This window comes from Bacillus rossius, chromosome 11 (genome assembly GCF_032445375.1).
Source record: "Bacillus rossius redtenbacheri isolate Brsri chromosome 11, Brsri_v3, whole genome shotgun sequence".
NCBI classification, from domain to species: domain Eukaryota; kingdom Metazoa; phylum Arthropoda; class Insecta; order Phasmatodea; family Bacillidae; genus Bacillus; species Bacillus rossius.
Window position 1 is genome coordinate 5,680,943 of NC_086338.1, and position 22,254 is coordinate 5,703,196.

Sequence of the window (22,254 nt, forward strand, 5' to 3'; positions counted from 1 at the left end):
TATGTTAATTGACTTAAATTAAAATTAAATTAAGGAATAGGTATGGTAGGTAGAGTTAGATTTAAAGTTAAGAAAGAACTAACATAACATAAAATTAAAAAAAAAAAAAAAAGGCATACAATATCACAATGTGAGGTGCTACTGATTGAAACGCCCCTCGTGTCCTTGTTATTAATATTGACAAGATGTCGAGAAAACAGGCCTTGGAAGTGACGGGCAGAAAAGAAATAATTAAGAACAAAATTTAAACATCAGAGGCGGACACGGGGTGGGTCCAACGAAAATTTGTAAACTCCCTATCAAGACCTGGGAGCATAGTGTGGATCGTTATTGCCTTAAGTAATAGAAACAAACAGTTACATTTATAGGCATCCTTTTATTTAAGATCAAGGTTTGTTTTCAAGATTTACTGTTACAAGCTATAAAGAGAAAACACTTCTATCATTTAACCATTATTAAAGAGAGTTCAATTTACCTAATCATTTGCCGACCCGGGCCGCGAATAGAAAATTATTTTTCCAACCCATCATTCTTAAAGAAACCGTAAAGTTTTAACATTTTACAATAATCTGTAATCACCATATTATATTATAACCATTTCACATATACAATTTTGAGATGGCAGAAGAGACCAAAACTGTTAAACTGGTTCGAATCTGATATCTGAAATTACATTTGGAAATTAACAAAAAAACTTTCACTGGCACTCGCTCTCACGAACTGAAGATTTTCTGGCGGTTCGTAGCTGATGGCGAAAAGGCCGGGAGTGAGGGCTTCCACTGGTGAACCACCAATTCAAAATTGGAGGTTGCCTGGCTTCCTTTGTTCCCCATGATGGTTTCTTTCTCTTTGAGAGAGGGGGGGGGGGGGACTAGGACCCTGTCTGTGGACAGACCAACCAAATAAAAAATTAGATCTGCACCACAGACAGAACAAGGTCGGGTCAGAAAACGACCGCAAGAGAGACAAAGTTCAAAGTACCGAAGAGTGAACTTACCAAAACAGGGTAGTAGTTGTTAGGCACAGCCATGTTGCCTGGTAGGAAGATGGAGGGCGATGCGCGGCCGTCGTCGCGGTTAAAAAAAAATATGCGGCACCAGACAAGAAATAGGTTCGCGGAGAAACTCGGTTTACTACGTAGAGGCTATGCTGAGATGACTAAAATAAAAAACCAAAAGGTATGTAGGGAAACATCCCTTTTCTGATCAGACTACATCTTAGTACTGTTGCTCGGCGTCAGCTTTGATTTAACTGGACGGGGCCCAAAACGCGATCAGCGGACTACCAACGCGGTCGTTCCAGAGTGCAAAGCAAGATCCCCTCACATCTGCGCCGCGTCGCTAATTAAAATAACGACTTAGTCCTAGAGGGTGGAGGGGCGTCGGAAACCTTCGGCAACTCTCGTCGTCCTGTCCGAAGTGAACTATCGTAAAAGACTTCCTTCTGTCGGAGTTTGCACGCACTAAGGTCGACCAGGGGCTAGTCGCGGTACAGTCGACTTAAAAAAAAACTACACCCTTATGTAACCAATCAATTTGAAAAACAAAATTTCCAAAAATAAATTAAAAGCTATAATAAAAGATAAAAAACCGTGCCGAAAAACCTAATTTCCGGCACATACTCCCCCGCTTGAATGCGGAGCATAAGAAGAAACACTTCTATTTAGGCGAGTAACCAGGGGCGCCTGTATCCTACTACTAACTTGTATCACGCGTGCGCGGCGCTGTCACGACTCAAAGTCAGGCTTCCGAGGTATTTGAATCTCGTAATGTATCATGATTTAAAACATGGCTCTGTGAACTTGAAATACTTTTAAAATTATAAACTTTGGTAGGTACTAAATTAATGACGCGAAATTTAGACGTGGTTGATCTCGATGATTGGACAAGCTGTAGATTCCATCTGTTGGGCGCTGTGATGGAGGCCATACGGTCACTGAGGCGAAAAAGGTACCCACGTCCTTGCACTCAGTATAAAATGGAGACTATACACTACTTGTAACTTAAAACTAGAACGGGAATTAAAACCCCTGTACAAAACATATTTCCACTAGAAGCCGAAGGCATTGGGAATCAGCCCTGCTCAATCAGGCTATGGAGAAGACTTGATGCTTGCTAAAAGCGAAGCAACACCTCGGTCCCGGAATCTACAGATCTTAGCTAACGTAGGCTCTGTATGTCCGTGCACTGATGGTTGATCAGACCAACAGGCTGGAGCAGAGTGACCTACGAGGTTTTTTTTTCCCCAAGATAGACTGGGTTCGAGACCCAAAATGTTCAACCACATTAATAAATTTGAAAAGGGTAAACATACTTTGAATGAATTTAGGAATATTATTAATAATAGCTTTGATTATACCTCTAATTAAAGTTAATGTAATGAGTAAGAAATATATTGTACGTTTTAAATATTTAATCTTATAGAGTGATGACTGCCTTGTATATTTTGCTTTTAGTGATTTCAGCCTCAACAACTCTGATGTTTTTTATATAATTAATTCAATATCTATTATTTAAAAGTTTTCTACAAACAAAAAAAATAAATTAACTACTCTTCGCACTCGAATTTAAATTATTTAAATATATATATATATATATATATATATATATATATATATATATATATATATAGCAATAAAAAATATATTAAAAAAGTCTAAAAAGGGGTGAATTACAATTGAGCGGTTCGACCTTCCATGACTGCTGAGAGATTTCACACTGCCAGTAAGGGAGGGTTGGACAGGTCGTCCAAAGTAGAGTGCTGGGGATTTGACCCAGGGTTCACTCCAGTGGTCATGGGATATTTCACCCAGAGGACCCAGTCTTGGCTCGTTGGCTCAGAGGACTGATTTTTGTGCTGCACTGTGGCTAGCTTGACCTAAGTCCTACTTTGGAAAACACATATAAAAGAAACCAGTTTGCCGTCTGGAAGTCACGTAGCTCTTACTTAAATAAACAATGTGATCATTAACGGTGTAGAACAAATACGACTTTGGGGGTAGAATGCAAAAGATAAAATTAAAAAAAATGGCTAGATGTGACAGCTCCTGTGCTCAGACTCTATATACGTCGCTGTACATCACATTTACGTACAAGGAAAATAAAAAATATAAACTTTGTTAAATCAAAAGGCAGTTAAAAAAATTACTACAAAAAATTTTTCTTGCTTACTTTACAGATTATTATTATTATGTAATGTATTTAAAAAAAATTAATGTGATGAAAAATTCACATAGATAAAAAATATCGCCGTACAAAATTCATGAAAATTCAAAAGGCATCAGAGAAGTATTAAACAGTAAAAAAAAATTTTAAAAATTAAAACTATTTACGTTAATCAGTTTGCTAAAGACTGAACTTACGTGTATAAAATTAACAATTAAAGTATCTTAAATTACCTAGAGTGTGCTAGCCTATAAACGGAATGCTTAACCATACACAAATTAATTTAGTGGACCTCTCGTTGGAGGTTGAAAAGGATTTCACCACTCTCGGTGATTAGTATAAACTTAAAATGAGGCTAGTCAACCCGTAGGTGCTTACTTTCGGTGGAAAACTTTTTTTTAATATGCTTGATTATATTATTATTTTATTACTATATTATGTTTTCAAGTATTACTACTTTAACGATGTAAGAAGTGAAATTTTTATAAAGCAAATGTCTAAGTATAGGTTGAAATAATTATTATGATGGGGGAGGGAAGCCCTTGAAACGTAGGTACATTAAAAATCTATGTTTAACTAGTACTTGCGTGTTAAACTAGTAAAGACATTGGTACCAGATAGAAAAAATATTCATAACTTATAGTTATTTGTTTACCACTAAACTTAATCCTTAAATTTAAATACTTTTAGCTAACTACTGCGGGATGACAGTAGCAAACGATAATTTAGATAATTCTCCGTCGTAAAGAAACTATGGCGGGCGGAAATAAACCAAAACCGGCGTCACTACAGAGACGTCAGCTATGGTCAGCCCTAGAAGATAAGATGCCGGCGGGCGACACAGTCCGCATGGCGTGAAACGAGGAGGGGAAGTACAAGTAACAACATGGCAGCAACCACCTGGCTATCAGAAAAAAACGTGAACTAAAAAGTAGCTCACGTGAAACTTTACTATCCAGAATTTACTGGACATAAATTTTAAAATCATGTCGCAGGCGATCGCCTTACACTAAAGAGACGAAAGGGTCCCGGGGAGATAGACTTTGGGTACCCCTGAAGAGGGTACAAATTATCAAACGCAGCCCTGGGCGTCAGCACGGACCTGGATGGGGGGGGGGTGGGGGGGGGGGGGAACAGGCGTCGACGGCCGGTAGAGTTACAAGCGATAAGGCAGGTGTTTGCTCGCACGGCATCGCGCGGGACCTCGCGCAAGCTTGCGTGGGCGTGGGAAGTTACGACGTTTACCGCACGTGAAAAACTACGAGAGAAAAATTAATTTAAAACATTTAAAGAATGACAAGAAAGTTATTTGGTGCCAGTTCCAGCTTACAATATATCGTACAAAACAGGTCTAAGTACCAAAAAAAAAATTTAAAAATTGTTAAAAAATTTTTTTTTAAGTATGCCTATTCAGTTATGCCTATAGACGTAACCACGCTCTGCTACAAATTGAAACGCCCCTCGTGTCCTTGTTATTAATATTGACAAGATGTCGAGAAAACAGGCCTTGGAAGTAGCGGGCAGAAAATAAATAATTAAGAACAAAATTTAAACATCAGAGGCGGACACGGGGTGGGTCCAACGAAAATTTGTAAACTCCCTATCAAGACCTGGGAGCATAGTGTGGATCGTTATTGTCCTTAAGTAATAAAAACAAACAGTTACGTTTATAGGCATCCTTTTATTTAAGATCAAGGTTTGTTTTCAAGATTTTCTGTTACAAGCTATAAAGAGAAAACACTTCTATCATTTAACCATTATTAAAGAGAGTTCAATTTACCTAATCATTTGCCGACACGGGCCGCGAATATAAAAATTATTTTTCCAACCCATCATTCTTATAGAAACCGTAAAGTTTTAACATTTTACAATAATCTGTAATCACCATATTAGCTTATCATTGGTTAATTATAACCATTTCACATATACAATTTAGAGATGGCTGAAGAGACCAAAACTGTTAAACTGGTTCGAAGCTGATATCTGAAATTACATTTGGAAATTAACAAAAGAAACTTTCACTGGCACTCGCTCTCACGAACTGAAGATTTTCTGGCGGTTCGTAGCTAATGGCGAAAAGGCCGGGAGTGAGGGCTTCCACTGGTGAAACCACCAATTCAAAATTGGAGGTTGCCGGGCTTCCTTTGTTCCCCATTATGGTTTCTTTCTCTTTGAGAGAGGGGGGGGGGGGGGGACTAGGACCCTGTCTGTGGACAGACCAAACCAAAAAAAAAAATTAGATCTGCACCACAGACAGAACAAGGTCGGGTCAGAAAACGACAGCAAGAGAGACAAAGTTCAAAGTACCGAAGAGTGAACTTACCAAAACAGGGTAGTAGTTGTTAGGCACAGCCATGTTGCCTGGTAGGAAGATGGAGGGCGATGCGCGGCCGTCGTCGCGGTTAAAAAAAAAATATGCGGCACCAGACAAGAAATAGGTTCGCGGAGAAACTCGGTTTACTACGTAGAGGCTATGCTGAGATGACTAAAATAAAAAACCAAAAGGTATGTAGGGAAACATCCCTTTTCTGATCAGACTACATCTTAGTACTGTTGCTCGGCGTCAGCTTTGATTTAACTGGACGGGGCCCAAAACGCGATCAGCGGACTACCAACGCGGTCGTTCCAGAGTGCAAAGCAAGATCCCCTCACATCTGCGCCGCGTCGCTAATTAAAACAACGACTTAGTCCTAGAGGGTGGAGGGGCGTCGGAAACCTTCGGCAACTCTCGTCGTCCTGTCCGAAGTGAACTATCGTAAAAGACTTCCTTCTGTCGGAGTTTGCACGCACTAAGGTCGACCAGGGGCTAGTCGCGGTACAGTCGACTTAAAAAAAAACTACACCCTTATGTAACCAATCAATTTGAAAAACAAAATTTCCAAAAATAAATTAAAAGCTATAATAAAAGATAAAAAACTGTGCCGAAAAACCTAATTTCCGGCACATGATGAAACAACTACCAATTATGAGTACGGTGGACTGTAAAAGTGACTTTGTTGTTGCTCGACATAAAAAAAGGAACTTCAATGGACGCATTACTTGCAAACATCCACAGTGTATTAGTTTTCAGAAAAAAAAGAAGTTGTAAAGAAACAATAGATATGTCATATAATTCAAAATATGGTTTGTTGAGTAAAACGTTAAATTCACAATTATTGTCATGAGAATCAATGTGTTCATAGCACCAAAATTCGCAATTAAATTTTCCCCCAAACATTTATTATAAACAACAAAATTAATTTATGACACATCCAGCTTTTTCAACTATTTGTTCAGTGCTATATGTATATTGTTTCTTGTCCCAGCAGGATTTAATCCAATATATACCCGATGGATCATCCGAGTGCCTCATTAAATTAAAAAAAAAAAAAAAAAGTTAAAACCAAAAATAAATACTGTTCACTTTAACTGTCCTTATACTACTTCGAACTAATGTAGACTGACCAATAACTGCTTAAAGTCAGCTGCCCAATAGAGATTCACCAGCAACCATAAATACACCAATACCTCACTTAGCACATCTTCAGATTGCATTAATTCATTTAGCACGACGTTAATTCTACTGCTCCAGTCTTAAATAGCACGTCTGTAAATTTCAGTTAGAGCAAAATCCCCACAGGTAGAAAAAAAAATCGGTCATGAAGCCACGAAGTCTGTTTCAACTTCTGTAAACAACAGATGTGCCGTGGCATACAGTTAGCCATACAAGGGGAGAATAAATGCGCGCGCAGGTCTGAAAAGCGCTATCAGCTGTTGTATAAACATCAGCTATGGCAAGTTAAGTTGCAACTATGGAGTGTAAAGGACCAAATGTTTTTTTGTCCACGTGTATGCCGCCATGCCGTGCCGTAGTCGCCTGGCCACAACACAAACCGAGCTGTGAACTCAGTCTAGCCAGTGGCAGGGAATTCACACAAACAAAAGCCATCGTACGAAATAGAATTCTAACAAACGTTTAAGTCTGATACTATTGATTGTACTAGCGGGAATATATATGACATTAAATACCGGAACAGAAATGAACAGATGATTCACATGGAAAAGGTTGTTAAATGAATGTGGCACTGAAAAATATATCATTGGCCTAACAGGATTGGTGTGAATCAGGTGGTGATATGCAAATAACCATTTTAATTTTTGAAAAATGAAAATGTAACTATCCGGACAGTAATATCAGTTTCACCGTCAGTAAAGGATGGTTTGGAAAGGTACGCGACTTAGTTGAAGGTCAAACCTTGGCGGGCAAGTCAGCCAGCCGACTGAAGATAAAGTAAATAACCACATATCAACTATTAAGCTGTTATTGTCATACAAAGTTTGATGGGAGAGATATAAAGATATGTGGTGTGACATATTTATCATTGACTGTTATTCTACGCATTTATATTATGTAAAGTATATTTTCCTACACAATTTTTTGTAACATTAAATAAATTAGCCTTGCTATTTATGTAAACTAATGCTTCAGAATATGCGATTTCGAGTAAGATGAAATCGTTTTGGGAACACATTAGTCGTGCTAAGTTGAAACGCCCCTCGTGCCCAAATTTTTATATTATTTTAAATTAATCAAAGAGTCCTTGGAAACTGCTGGGCAAAATATTAATAAATAAAAATTAATTACCAGAGGGGGCACGAGACGGTGAACAAGAGAAAATTTACACTCCCTGCACACTAGTAACTTGGGAGTTCGTGGATCGTTACAATAAAGAAGGTATCTGATAAATGAATACACAACATTGGTAGCTTGGTCTATAGGGTTTCCTAGTTTATTATTATGGAATTTTGTGTTCGTATTATTCAAACCTGACAATAAAAATCTTAGTAATAAACAAAGTTAAAGGGGGCGCCCCAGAATAATTTAAAACAATACACATTACACCTTAACTAAATATTATTACATAATCAAAAATTTAAAAATTGCACCAAATTTGAATGTCCCAACAATTACATATATATATGGGTTTCCTCGATTTTACAGATTCTTGAGGATGACGTCCTTAAAACACTGCTCGCTGGTATCTTTGTTTTAGTTCCTTCTATTTAAGTAAAAATATATATATATCTCATATCACCCGGGTATTTCCAGGATGACCTCGGACTGCCGGCCAAACTCTTCTAACAAGGGGGGGGGGATCAGCTGGATGGTCCCGAAGATCATGCGGGGGCAATTTCTCCCCCGTAACTTCGACCCTGTCTGAAACACAGCCCAAATTCAAAACGAATTAGACCTGCGTCCAGACAGTCCTACACAGTTGGCGCGAAAGCCAACAACGGGAATTTGGGAAAAAAAAAAAAAAAGATTACTCACCAAACAGGGTGTGGAAACAGGGCTCGCGAGGTGTCTCGCGCCGACATCAGGATGACGCGCACCGAAAATTCGCGGATGCGCGAAGGAAACCAGAATCTTTAGAATTAAAATATAACTAAAAGAAAATTTAACTATGCATGACTTTTCTAAACACTACTTCTGCCTGGCTACTGTACAAATGGGATCACATCCCTTAAGCAACTGACTACATCTTTAGTGCAACCGAAATTCGCCGTTCCCGCGATAAGCCTCCTAGCGCAGAGGACGTCGAGCACGTGGTTAGTAGCCGCGATCAGAGGACTAAGTCCCCGAGGGCGGACGAGACTTCTAATTAAAACGGGCGCTCACGCCCTAGGAAGGAGGGGGAAGGTTCGGTTCTAAGCCGAAGATTTCCGAAGGAGTCCGAGGCGGGCGTGACAAGAACACGACATGCGCGCTCTCTACCGGACCGAAACGAAAGCAACGAACAATCGACTTCAACAGGTCGGGAGAAGAAAGCATAGGGCCATAACGCGTAGCGGCGCTGCGCTCTGGCTGTGTAAAGCGGAACTAACGGAGGCGGTGAACTGACTCGCCGCCAGGTGTCACGAGCGTAGTCTCAGCTCGCTGGCCACCATGGGTGAAGTTGCTTTTTTTTCTGCCGCTAGGTTTCGCGGAGGTCTCTTTAGGTCTCTTGGCTAAGTTCATGTCAGGTCACTGCTCCTGGATTTCTCAGAACTAAAGTGATGTGGAGAGAGAGGAAGGGGGGGGCACAGAAAACGCCACTCCGGTGGGAACGCAGCTCCACTGGAGACTGCTTCGTGACGAGACATGCTATTCTCAGCAGGTCTCTACAAGGTAGCAGCTTGCAGCCCAGGAGCTGCTCAAAGCAGTTTTGGTCATGCAGGGAATTAAAATTACAAACTCGGGACGTGACTGCAGGCGAGAGAAATTTCAACCGGGCTGACCATGTCCACATTAGACAGCAAAATATCAGATTGGCCCCCTGGGAAAGGGCTTCGATCCACTGGCACAAAGTTTAAATCCGTGGCGTACACCGGCCTAACAAAAAGTAAATCACCCCCATTAACAACCAGATAAATTTAAAAAATAAGAAACCCCAAAAATTTTAAAATTATAGAAAAAATTAAAAAAGGTGACGAAATGCCTAATTTCCGGCACAAAGTGAGGGACTATGGAAGTATTTTTATAGCCACACTGAAAAATGGAAAATTACCAGTATTTTTCCCTTCGTCCACTTTTCCGGTAATCTCGCTTTTCTTAAAATAAAGTCGGCAATACTCTCGAAGACGATCCAAGTCTAAAATGGCGGCAGCATGCTTAAAAACCAAATACAAATATAAACACTTGTTGATACACAGGAACAAACAGGTTTAGAGCCAAACCATTAATATATTTAAACCTATTTTTCATCAGCTCCCACAAAAATACCCCGGGCATGAAACATGCCACTCCCGCAACCTTTTAAAAGCCAACATGGCTTCTCCTCTTCACATACTAGACATGCAGAATCCGCAAGCATAATGTCACGCCCCAACCTCGTAGCATGCCGCACACGGCCATCAAAACCTTTTGCTGCAATTGTAGATTAAACATGAACTAAACATTAACACCATTTCTTTGAGCAGAACATCAATGCAGCAACTAGCCATCTCCTCCAGCAGAGCTGCAGTTGTTACACACTAACCACTTCAAGACATGTCAGCTCAAAGTCTTGTAAAATCGCTAAAATTGCAATATTCTAGTCGCTCAATCTCACACTCCATAAACTACCGCAGAGCACTTGCAAGTGAATAGAAACCAGTGGTGGCAACTGTAGGACCACAGGACTCACCAGTGGTGACTACAGTAAGACCAGAGGACTCACCAGTGTTGGCTACTGTAGGACCACAAGACTCACCAGTGGTGGCTACTGAAGGACCACAAGACTCACCAGTGGTGGCTACTGTAGGACCACAAGACTCACTAATGTTGGCTACTGTAGGACCACAAGACTCACTAGTGTTGGCTACTGAAGGACCACAGGACTCACCAGTGGTGACTACAGTAAGACCAGAGGACTCACTAGTGTTGGCTACTGAAGGACCACAAACTCACTAGTGTTAGCCACTGTAAAACCAGAGAATTTACTAGTGTTGGCTACTGAAGGACCACAAACTCACTAGTGTTGGCTACTGTAGGACCACAGGACTCACCAGTGGTGACTACAGTAAGACCAAGGGACTCACTAGTGTAGGCTACTGAAGGACCACAAAACTCACTAGTGTTAGCCACTGTAGAACCAGAGAATTTACTAGTGTTGGCTACTGAAGGACCACAAACTCACTAGTGTTGGCTACTGAAGGACCACAAACTCACTAGTGTTGGCTACTGTAGGACCACAGGACTCACCAGTGGTGACTACAGTAAGACCAGAGGAATCACCAGTGTTGGCTACTGTAGGACCACAAGACTCACCAGTGGTGGCTACTGAAGGACCACAAGACTCACCAGTGGTGGCTACTGTAGGACCACAAGACTCACTAATGTTGGCTACTGTAGGACCACAAAACTCACCAGTGTTGGCTACTGAAGGACCACAAGACTCACCAGTGTTAGCTACTGTAGGACCACAAGACTCACCAGTGGTGGCTACTGTAGGACCACAAGTCTCACTAATGTTGGCTACTGTAGGACCACAAGACTCACCAGTGTTGGCTACTGTAGGACCACAGGACTCACCAGTGGTGACTACAGTAAGACCAGAGGACTCACTAGTGTTGGCTACTGAAGGACCACAAACTCACTAGTGTTAGCCACTGTAGAACAAGAGAATTTACTAGTGTTGGCTACTGAAGGACCACAAACTCACTAGTGTTGGCTACTGAAGGACCACAAACTCACTAGTGTTGGCTACTGTAGGACCACAGGATTCACCAGTGGTGACTACAGTAAGACCAGAGGACTCACCAGTGTTGGCTACTGTAGGACCACAAGACTCACTAATGTTGGCTACTGTAGGACCACAAACTCACTAGTGTTAGCCACTGTAGAACCAGAGAATTTACTAGTGTTGGCTACTGTAGGACCACAGGACTCACTAGTGTTGGCTACTGAAGGACCACAAACTCACCAGTGTTGGCTACTGTAGGACCACAAGACTCACCAGTGTTGGCTACTGTAGGACCAGAGGACTCACCAGTGTTGGCTACTGTAGGACCACAAACTCACTAGTGTTAGCCACTGTAGAACCAGAGAATTTACTAGTGTTGGCTACTGAAGGACCACAAACTCACCAGTGTTGGCTACTGAAGGACCACATGACTCACCAGTGGTGACTACAGTAATACCAGAGGACTCACTAGTGTTAGCTACTGAAGGACCACAAACTCACTAGTGTTAGCCACTGTAGAACCAGAAAATTTACTAGTGTTGGCTACTGAAGGACCACAAACTCACTAGTGTTGGCTACTGAAGGACCACAAACTCACTAGTGTTGGCTACTGTAGGACCACAGGACTCACCAGTGGTGACTACAGTAAGACCAGAGGACTCACCAGTGTTGGCTACTGTAGGACCACAAGACTCACTAATGTTGGCTACTGTAGGACCACAAGACTCACCAGTGTTGGCTACTGTAGGAAATGAGGACTCACCAGTGTTGGCTACTGTAGGACCACAAACTCACTAGTGTTAGCCACTGTAGAACCAGAGAACTCACTAGTGTTGGCTACTGAAGGACCACAAACTCACCAGTGTTGGCTACTGTAGGACCACAAGACTCACCAGTGTTGGCTACTGTAGGACCAGAGGACTCACCAGTGTTGGCTACTGTAGGACCACAAACTCACTAGTGTTAGCCACTGTAGAACCAGAGAACTTACTAGTGTTGGCTACTGAAGGACCACAAACTCACCAGTGTTGGCTACTGAAGGACCACAAACTCACCAGTGTTGGCTACTGAAGGACCACATGACTCACCAGTGGTGACTAATGTAATACCAGAGGACTCACTAGTGTTAGCTACTGAAGGACCACAAACTCACTAGTGTTAGCCACTGTAGAACCAGAGAATTTACTAGTGTTGGCTACTGAAGGACCACAAACTCACTAGTGTTGGCTACTGAAGGACCACAAACTCACTAGTGTTGGCTACTGTAGGACCACAGGACTCACCAGTGGTGACTACAGTAAGACCAGAGAACTCACCAGTGTTGGCTACTGTAGGACCACAAGACTCACTAATGTTGGCTACTGTAGGACCACAAGACTCACCAGTGTTGGCTACTGTAGGAAATGAGGACTCACCAGTGTTGGCTACTGTAGGACCACAAACTCACTAGTGTTAGCCACTGTAGAACCAGAGAATTTACTAGTGTTGGCTACTGTAGGACCACAGGACTCACTAGTGTTGGCTACTGAAGGACCACAAGACTCACCAGTGTTGGCTACTGAAGGACCACAAACTCACTAGTGTTAGCCACTGTAGAACCAGAGAACTCACTAGTGTTGGCTACTGAAGGACCACAAACTCACTAGTGTTGGCTACTGTAGTACCAGTGTACTCACCAGTGTTGGCTACTGAAGGACCACATGACTCACCAGTGGTGACTACAGTAAGACCAGAGGACTCACCAGTGTTGGCTACTGTAGGACCACAAGACTCACCAGTGGTGGCTACTGTAGGACCACAAGACTCACTAGTGTTGGCTACTGTAGGACCACAAGACTCACCAGTGTTGGCTACTGTAGGACCACAGGACTCACCAGTGGTGACTACAGTAAGACCAAAGGACTCACTAGTGTTGGCTACTGAAGGACCACAAACTCACTAGTGTTGGCTACTGAAGGACCACAAGACTCACTAGTGTTGGCTACTGTAGGACCACAAGACTCACCAGTGTTGGCTACTGAAGGACCACAGGACTCACTAGTGTTGGCTACTGTAGGACCACAGGACTCACCAGTGGTGACTACAGTAAGACCAGAGGACTCACCAGTGTTGGCTACTGTAGGACCACAAGACTCACTAATGTTGGCTACTGTAGGACCACAAACTCACTAGTGTTAGCCACTGTAGAACCAGAGAATTTACTAGTGTTGGCTACTGTAGGACCACAAGACTCACCAGTGTTAGCTACTGAAGGACCACAGGACTCACTAGTGTTGGCTACTGAAGGACCACAGGACTCACCAGTGGTGGCTACTGAAGGACCACAAGACTCACTAGTGTTGGCTACTGTAGGACCACAAGACTCACCAGTGTTGGCTACTGAAGGACCACAGGACTCCCCAGTGGTGACTACAGTAAGACCAGAGGACTCACTAGTGTTGGCTACTGTAGGACCACAAACTCACTAGTGTTGGCTACTGAAGGACCACAAGACTCACTAGTGTTGGCTACTGAAGGACCACAGGACTCACTAGTGTTGGCTACTGAAGGACCACAGGACTCACCAGTGGTGGCTACTGAAGGACCACAAGACTCACTAGTGTTGGCTACTGTAGGACCACAAGACTCACTAGTGTTGGCTACTGTAGGACCACAAGACTCACTAGTGTTGGCTACTGAAGGACCACAAGACTCACCAGTGTTGGCTACTGAAGGACCACAAGACTCACTAGTGTTGGCTACTGTAAGACCACAAGACTCACTAGTGTTGGCTACTGATGGACCACAAGACTCACTAGTGTTGGCTACTGTAGGACCACAAGACTCAACAGTGTTGGCTACTGAAGGACCACAAGACTCACTAGTGTTGGCTACTGTAGGACCACAAGACTCACCAGTGTTGGCTACTGAAGGACCACAAGACTCACCAGTGTTGCCTACTGAAGGACCACAAGACTCACTAGTGTTGGCTACTGTAGGACCACAAGACTCACCAGTGTGGGCTACTGAAGGACCACAAGACTCACTAGTGTTGGCTACTGTAGGACCACAAGACTCACCAGTGTTGGCTACTGAAGGACCACAAGACTCACTAGTGTTGGCTACTGTAAGACCACAAGACTCACCAGTGTTGGCTACTGTAGGACCACAAGACTCACCAGTGTTGGCTACTGTAGGACCACAAGACTCACCAGTGTTGGCTACTGAAGGACCACAAGACTCACTAGTGTTGGCTACTGTAGGACCACAAGACTCACTAGTGTTGGCTACTGAAGGACCACAAGACTCACTAGTGTTGGCTACTGTAGGACCACAAGACTCACTAGTGTTGGCTACTGAAGGACCACAAGACTCACCAGTGTTGGCTACTGAACGACCACAAGACTCACTAGTATTGGCTACTGAAGGACCACAAGACTCACCAGTGTTGGCTACTGTAGGACCACAAGACTCACCAGTGGTGGCTACTGTAGGACCACAAGTCTCACTAATGTTGGCTACTGTAGGACCACAAGACTCACCAGTGTTGGCTACTGTAGGACCACAGGACTCACCAGTGGTGACTACAGTAAGACCAGAGGACTCACTAGTGTTGGCTACTGAAGGACCACAAACTCACTAGTGTTAGCCACTGTAGAACAAGAGAATTTACTAGTGTTGGCTACTGAAGGACCACAAACTCACTAGTGTTGGCTACTGAAGGACCACAAACTCACTAGTGTTGGCTACTGTAGGACCACAGGACTCACCAGTGGTGACTACAGTAAGACCAGAGGACTCACCAGTGTTGGCTACTGTAGGACCACAAGACTCACTAATGTTGGCTACTGTAGGACCACAAACTCACTAGTGTTAGCCACTGTAGAACCAGAGAATTTACTAGTGTTGGCTGCTGTAGGACCACAGGACTCACTAGTGTTGGCTACTGAAGGACCACAAACTCACCAGTGTTGGCTACTGTAGGACCACAAGACTCACCAGTGTTGGCTACTGTAGGACCAGAGGACTCACCAGTGTTGGCTACTGTAGGACCACAAACTCACTAGTGTTAGCCACTGTAGAACCAGAGAATTTACTAGTGTTGGCTACTGAAGGACCACAAACTCACCAGTGTTGGCTACTGAAGGACCACATGACTCACCAGTGGTGACTACAGTAATACCAGAGGACGCACTAGTGTTAGCTACTGAAGGACCACAAACTCACTAGTGTTAGCCACTGTAGAACCAGAGAATTTACTAGTGTTGGCTACTGAAGGACCACAAACTCACTAGTGTTGGCTACTGAAGGACCACAAACTCACTAGTGTTGGCTACTGTAGGACCACAGGACTCACCAGTGGTGACTACAGTAAGACCAGAGGACTCACCAGTGTTGGCTACTGTAGGACCACAAGACTCACTAATGTTGGCTACTGTAGGACCACAAGACTCACCAGTGTTGGCTACTGTAGGAAATGAGGACTCACCAGTGTTGGCTACTGTAGGACCACAAACTCACTAGTGTTAGCCACTGTAGAACCAGAGAATTTACTAGTGTTGGCTACTGTAGGACCACAGGACTCACTAGTGTTGGCTACTGAAGGACCACAAGACTCACCAGTGTTGGCTACTGAAGGACCACAAACTCACTAGTGTTAGCCACTGTAGAACCAGAGAACTCACTAGTGTTGGCTACTGAAGGACCACAAACTCACCAGTGTTGGCTACTGTAGGACCACAAGACTCACCAGTGTTGGCTACTGTAGGACCAGAGGACTCACCAGTGTTGGCTACTGTAGGACCACAAACTCACTAGTGTTAGCCACTGTAGAACCAGAGAATTTACTAGTGTTGGCTACTGAAGGACCACAAACTCACCAGTGTTGGCTACTGAAGGACCACATGACTCACCAGTGGTGACTACAGTAATACCAGAGGACTCACTAGTGTTAGCTACTGAAGGACCACAAACTCACTAGTGTTAGCCACTGTAGAACCAGAGAATTTACTAGTGTTGGCAACTGTAGGACCACAAACTCACTAGTGTTGGCTACTGAAGGACCACAAACTCACTAGTGTTGGCTACTGTAGGACCACAGGACTCACCAGTGGTGACTACAGTAAGACCAGAGAACTCACCAGTTTGGCTACTGTAGGACCACAAGACTCACTAATGTTGGCTACTGTAGGACCACAAGACTCACCAGTGTTGGCTACTGTAGGACCACAAACTCACTAGTGTTAGCCACTGTAGAACCAGAGAATTTACTAGTGTTGGCTACTGTAGGACCACAGGACTCACTAGTGTTGGCTACTGAAGGACCACAAGACTCACCAGTGTTGGCTACTGAAGGACCACAAACTCACTAGTGTTAGCCACTGTAGAACCAGAGAACTCACTAGTGTTGGCTACTGAAGGACCACAAACTCACTAGTGTTGGCTACTGTAGTACCAGTGTACTCACCAGTGTTGGCTACTGAAGGACCACATGACTCACCAGTGGTGACTACAGTAAGACCAGAGGACTCACCAGTGTTGGCTACTGTAGGACCACAAGACTCACCAGTGGTGGCTACTGTAGGACCACAAGACTCACTAGTGTTGGCTACTGTAGGACCACAAGACTCACCAGTGTTGGCTACTGTAGGACCACAGGACTCACCAGTGGTGACTACAGTAAGACCAAAGGACTCACTAGTGTTGGCTACTGTAGGACCACAAACTCACTAGTGTTAGCCACTGTAGAACCAGAGAATTTACTAGTGTTGGCTACTGTAGGACCACAAGACTCACCAGTGTTAGCTACTGAAGGACCACAGGACTCACTAGTGTTGGCTACTGAAGGACCACAGGACTCACCAGTGGTGGCTACTGAAGGACCACAAGACTCACTAGTGTTGGCTACTGTAGGACCACAAGACTCACCAGTGTTGGCTACTGAAGGACCACAGGACTCACCAGTGGTGACTACAGTAAGACCAGAGGACTCACTAGTGTTGGCTACTGTAGGACCACAAACTCACTAGTGTTGGCTACTGAAGGACCACAAGACTCACTAGTGTTGGCTACTGAAGGACCACAGGACTCACTAGTGTTGGCTACTGAAGGACCACAGGACTCACCAGTGGTGGCTACTGAAGGACCACAAGACTCACTAGTGTTGGCTACTGTAGGACCACAAGACTCACTAGTGTTGGCTACTGTAGGACCACAAGACTCACTAGTGTTGGCTACTGAAGGACCACAAGACTCACCAGTGTTGGCTACTGAAGGACCACAAGACTCACTAGTGTTGGCTACTGTAAGACCACAAGACTCACTAGTGTTGGCTACTGAAGGACCACAAGACTCACTAGTGTTGGCTACTGTAGGACCACAAGACTCACCAGTGTTGGCTACTGAAGGACCACAAGACTCACTAGTGTTGGCTACTGTAGGACCACAAGACTCACCAGTGTTGGCTACTGATGGACCACAAGACTCACCAGTGTTGCCTACTGAAGGACCACAAGACTCACTAGTGTTGGCTACTGTAGGACCACAAGACTCACCAGTGTTGGCTACTGAAGGACCACAAGACTCACTAGTGTTGGCTACTGTAGGACCACAAGACTCACCAGTGTTGGCTACTGAAGGACCACAAGACTCACTAGTGTTGGCTACTGTAAGACCACAAGACTCACCAGTGTTGGCTACTGTAGGACCAAAAGACTCACCAGTGTTGGCTACTGTAGGACCACAAGACTCACCAGTGTTGGCTACTGAAGGACCACAAGACTCACTAGTGTTGGCTACTGTATGACCACAAGACTCACCAGTGTTGGCTACTGAAGGACCACAAGACTCACTAGTGTTGGCTACTGTAGGACCACAAGACTCACCAGTGTTGGCTACTGAAGGACCACAAGACTCACTAGTGTTGGCTACTGTAAGACCACAAGACTCACCAGTGTTGGCTACTGTAGGACCACAAGACTCACCAGTGTTGGCTACTGTAGGACCACAGGACTCACCAGTGGTGACTACAGTAAGACCAGAGGAATCACCAGTGTTGGCTACTGTAGGACCACAAGACTCACCAGTGGTGGCTACTGAAGGACCACAAGACTCACCAGTGGTGGCTACTGTAGGACCACAAGACTCACTAATGTTGGCTACTGTAGGACCACAAGACTCACCAGTGTTGGCTACTGAAGGACCACAAGACTCACCAGTGTTGGCTACTGTAGGACCACAAGACTCACCAGTGGTGGCTACTGTAGGACCACAAGTCTCACTAATGTTGGCTACTGTAGGACCACAAGACTCACCAGTGTTGGCTACTGTAGGACCACAGGACTCACCAGTGGTGACTACAGTAAGACCAGAGGACTCACTAGTGTTGGCTTCTGAAGGACCACAAACTCACTAGTGTTAGCCACTGTAGAACAAGAGAATTTACTAGTGTTGGCTACTGAAGGACCACAAACTCACTAGTGTTGGCTACTGAAGGACCACAAACTCACTAGTGTTGGCTACTGTAGGACCACAGGACTCACCAGTGGTGACTACAGTAAGACCAGAGGACTCACCAGTGTTGGCTACTGTAGGACCACAAGACTCACTAATGTTGGCTACTGTAGGACCACAAACTCACTAGTGTTAGCCACTGTAGAACCAGAGAATTTACTAGTGTTGGCTACTGTAGGACCACAGGACTCACTAGTGTTGGCTACTGAAGGACCACAAACTCACCAGTGTTGGCTACTGTAGGACCACAAGACTCACCAGTGTTGGCTACTGTAGGACCAGACGACTCACCAGTGTTGGCTACTGTAGGACCACAAAATCACTAGTGTTAGCCACTGTAGAACCAGAGAATTTACTAGTGTTGGCTACTGAAGGACCACAAACTCACCAGTGTTGGCTACTGAAGGACCACATGACTCACCAGTGGTGACTACAGTAATACCAGAGGACTCACTAGTGTTAGCTACTGAAGGACCACAAACTCACTAGTGTTAGCCACTGTAGAACCAGAAAATTTACTAGTGTTGGCTACTGAAGGACCACAAACTCACTAGTGTTGGCTACTGAAGGACCACAAACTCACTAGTGTTGGCTACTGTAGGACCACAGGACTCACCAGTGGTGACTACAGTAAGACCAGAGGACTCACCAGTGTTGGCTACTGTAGGACCACAAGACTCACTAATGTTGGCTACTGTAGGACCACAAGACTCACCAGTGTTGGCTACTGTAGGAAATGAGGACTCACCAGTGTTGGCTACTGTAGGACCACAAACTCACTAGTGTTAGCCACTGTAGAACCAGAGAATTTACTAGTGTTGGCTACTGTAGGACCACAGGACTCACTAGTGTTGGCTACTGAAGGACCACAAGACTCACCAGTGTTGGCTACTGAAGGACCACAAACTCACTAGTGTTAGCCACTGTAGAACCAGAGAACTCACTAGTGTTGGCTACTGAAGGACCACAAACTCACCAGTGTTGGCTACTGTAGGACCACAAGACTCACCAGTGTTGGCTACTGTAGGACCAGAGGACTCACCAGTGTTGGCTACTGTAGGACCACAAACTCACTAGTGTTAGCCACTGTAGAACCAGAGAATTTACTAGTGTTGGCTACTGAAGGACCACAAACTCACCAGTGTTGGCTACTGAAGGACCACATGACTCACCAGTGGTGACTACAGTAATACCAGAGGACTCACTAGTGTTAGCTACTGAAGGACCACAAACTCACTAGTGTTAGCCACTGTAGAACCAGAGAATTTACTAGTGTTGGCTACTGAAGGACCACAAACTCACTAGTGTTGGCTACTGAAGGACCACAAACTCACTAGTGTTGGCTACTGTAGGACCACAGGACTCACCAGTGGTGACTACAGTAAGACCAGAGAACTCACCAGTGTTGGCTACTGTAGGACCACAAGACTCACTAATGTTGGCTACTGTAGGACCACAAGACTCACCAGTGTTGGCTACTGTAGGAAATGAGGACTCACCAGTGTTGGCTACTGTAGGACAACAAACTCACTAGTGTTAGCCACTGTAGAACCAGAGAATTTACTAGTGTTGGCTACTGTAGGACCACAGGACTCACTAGTGTTGGCTACTGAAGGACCACAAGACTCACCAGTGTTGGCTACTGAAGGACCACAAGACTCACCAGTGTTGGCTACTGAAGGACCACAAACTCACTAGTGTTAGCCACTGTAGAACCAGAGAACTCACTAGTGTTGGCTACTGAAGGACCACAAACTCACTAGTGTTGGCTACTGTAGTACCAGTGTACTCACCAGTGTTGGCTACTGAAGGACCACATGACTCACCAGTGGTGACTACAGTAAGACCAGAGGACTCACCAGTGTTGGCTACTGTAGGACCACAAGACTCACCAGTGGTGGCTACTGTAGGACCACAAGACTCACTAGTGTTGGCTACTGTAGGACCACAAGACTCACCAGTGTTGGCTACTGTAGGACCACAGGACTCACCAGTGGTGACTACAGTAAGACCAAAGGACTCACTAGTGTTGGCTACTGAAGGACCACAAACTCACTAGTGTTGGCTACTGAAGGACCACAAGACTCACTAGTGTTGGCTACTGTAGGACCACAAGACTCACCAGTGTTGGCTACTGAAGGACCACAGGACTCACTAGTGTTGGCTACTGTAGGACCACAGGACTCACCAGTGGTGACTACAGTAAGACCAGAGGACTCACCAGTGTTGGCTACTGTAGGACCACAAGACTCACTAATGTTGGCTACTGTAGGACCACAAACTCACTAGTGTTAGCCACTGTAGAACCAGAGAATTTACTAGTGTTGGCTACTGTAGGACCACAAGACTCACCAGTGTTAGCTACTGAAGGACCACAGGACTCACTAGTGTTGGCTACTGAAGGACCACAGGACTCACCAGTGGTGGCTACTGAAGGACCACAAGACTCACTAGTGTTGGCTACTGTAGGACCACAAGACTCACCAGTGTTGGCTACTGAAGGACCACAGGACTCCCCAGTGGTGACTACAGTAAGACCAGAGGACTCACTAGTGTTGGCTACTGTAGGACCACAAACTCACTAGTGTTGGCTACTGAAGGACCACAAGACTCACTAGTGTTGGCTACTGAAGGACCACAGGACTCACTAGTGTTGGCTACTGAAGGACCACAGGACTCACCAGTGGTGGCTACTGAAGGACCACAAGACTCACTAGTGTTGGCTACTGTAGGACCACAAGACTCACTAGTGTTGGCTACTGTAGGACCACAAGACTCACTAGTGTTGGCTACTGAAGGACCACAAGACTCACCAGTGTTGGCTACTGAAGGACCACAAGACTCACTAGTGTTGGCTACTGTAAGACCACAAGACTCACTAGTGTTGGCTACTGAAGGACCACAAGACTCACTAGTGTTGGCTACTGTAGGACCACAAGACTCACCAGTGTTGGCTACTGAAGGACCACAAGACTCACTAGTGTTGGCTACTGTAGGACCACAAGACTCACCAGTGTTGGCTACTGAAGGACCACAAGACTCACTAGTGTTAGCTACTGAAGGACCACAAGACTCACTAGTGTTGGCTACTGAAGGACCACAAGACTCACTAGTGTTGGCTACTGAAGGACCACAAGACTCACCCGTGTTGGCTACTGAAGGACCACTAGACTCACTAGTGTTGGCTACTGAAGGACCACAAGACTCACTAGTGTTGGCTACTGTAGGACCACAAGACTCACTAGTGTTGTCTACTGAAGGACCACAAGACTCACTAGTGTTGGCTACTGTAAGACCACAAGACTCACCAGTGTTAGCTACTGTAGGACCACAAGACTCACTAGTGTTGGCTACTGAAGGACCACAAGACTCACTAGTGTTGGCTACTGAAGGACCACAAGACTCACTAGTGTTGT

General features: G+C 44.6%; 1 protein-coding gene across 5 annotated transcripts in view; it reads right to left on the minus strand.

The window, feature by feature from the left end:
• LOC134536595 (gastrula zinc finger protein XlCGF57.1-like) overlaps positions 1–22,254 on the minus strand; it is a 256,297-nt gene that overhangs the window by 107,176 nt on the left and 126,867 nt on the right. Inside the window, exon 6 of one of the 5 annotated variants that reach the window (XM_063376364.1) lies at positions 8,215–8,361. The exons of the other annotated variants lie outside the window; for them this stretch is intronic. Within the exon in view, the coding sequence (XP_063232434.1) occupies positions 8,322–8,361 (40 nt within the window). The 3' untranslated portion in view covers positions 8,215–8,321. Of the gene's footprint in view, positions 1–8,214; positions 8,362–22,254 lie in introns of those variants that run through there. 5 annotated transcript variants of the gene reach the window in all.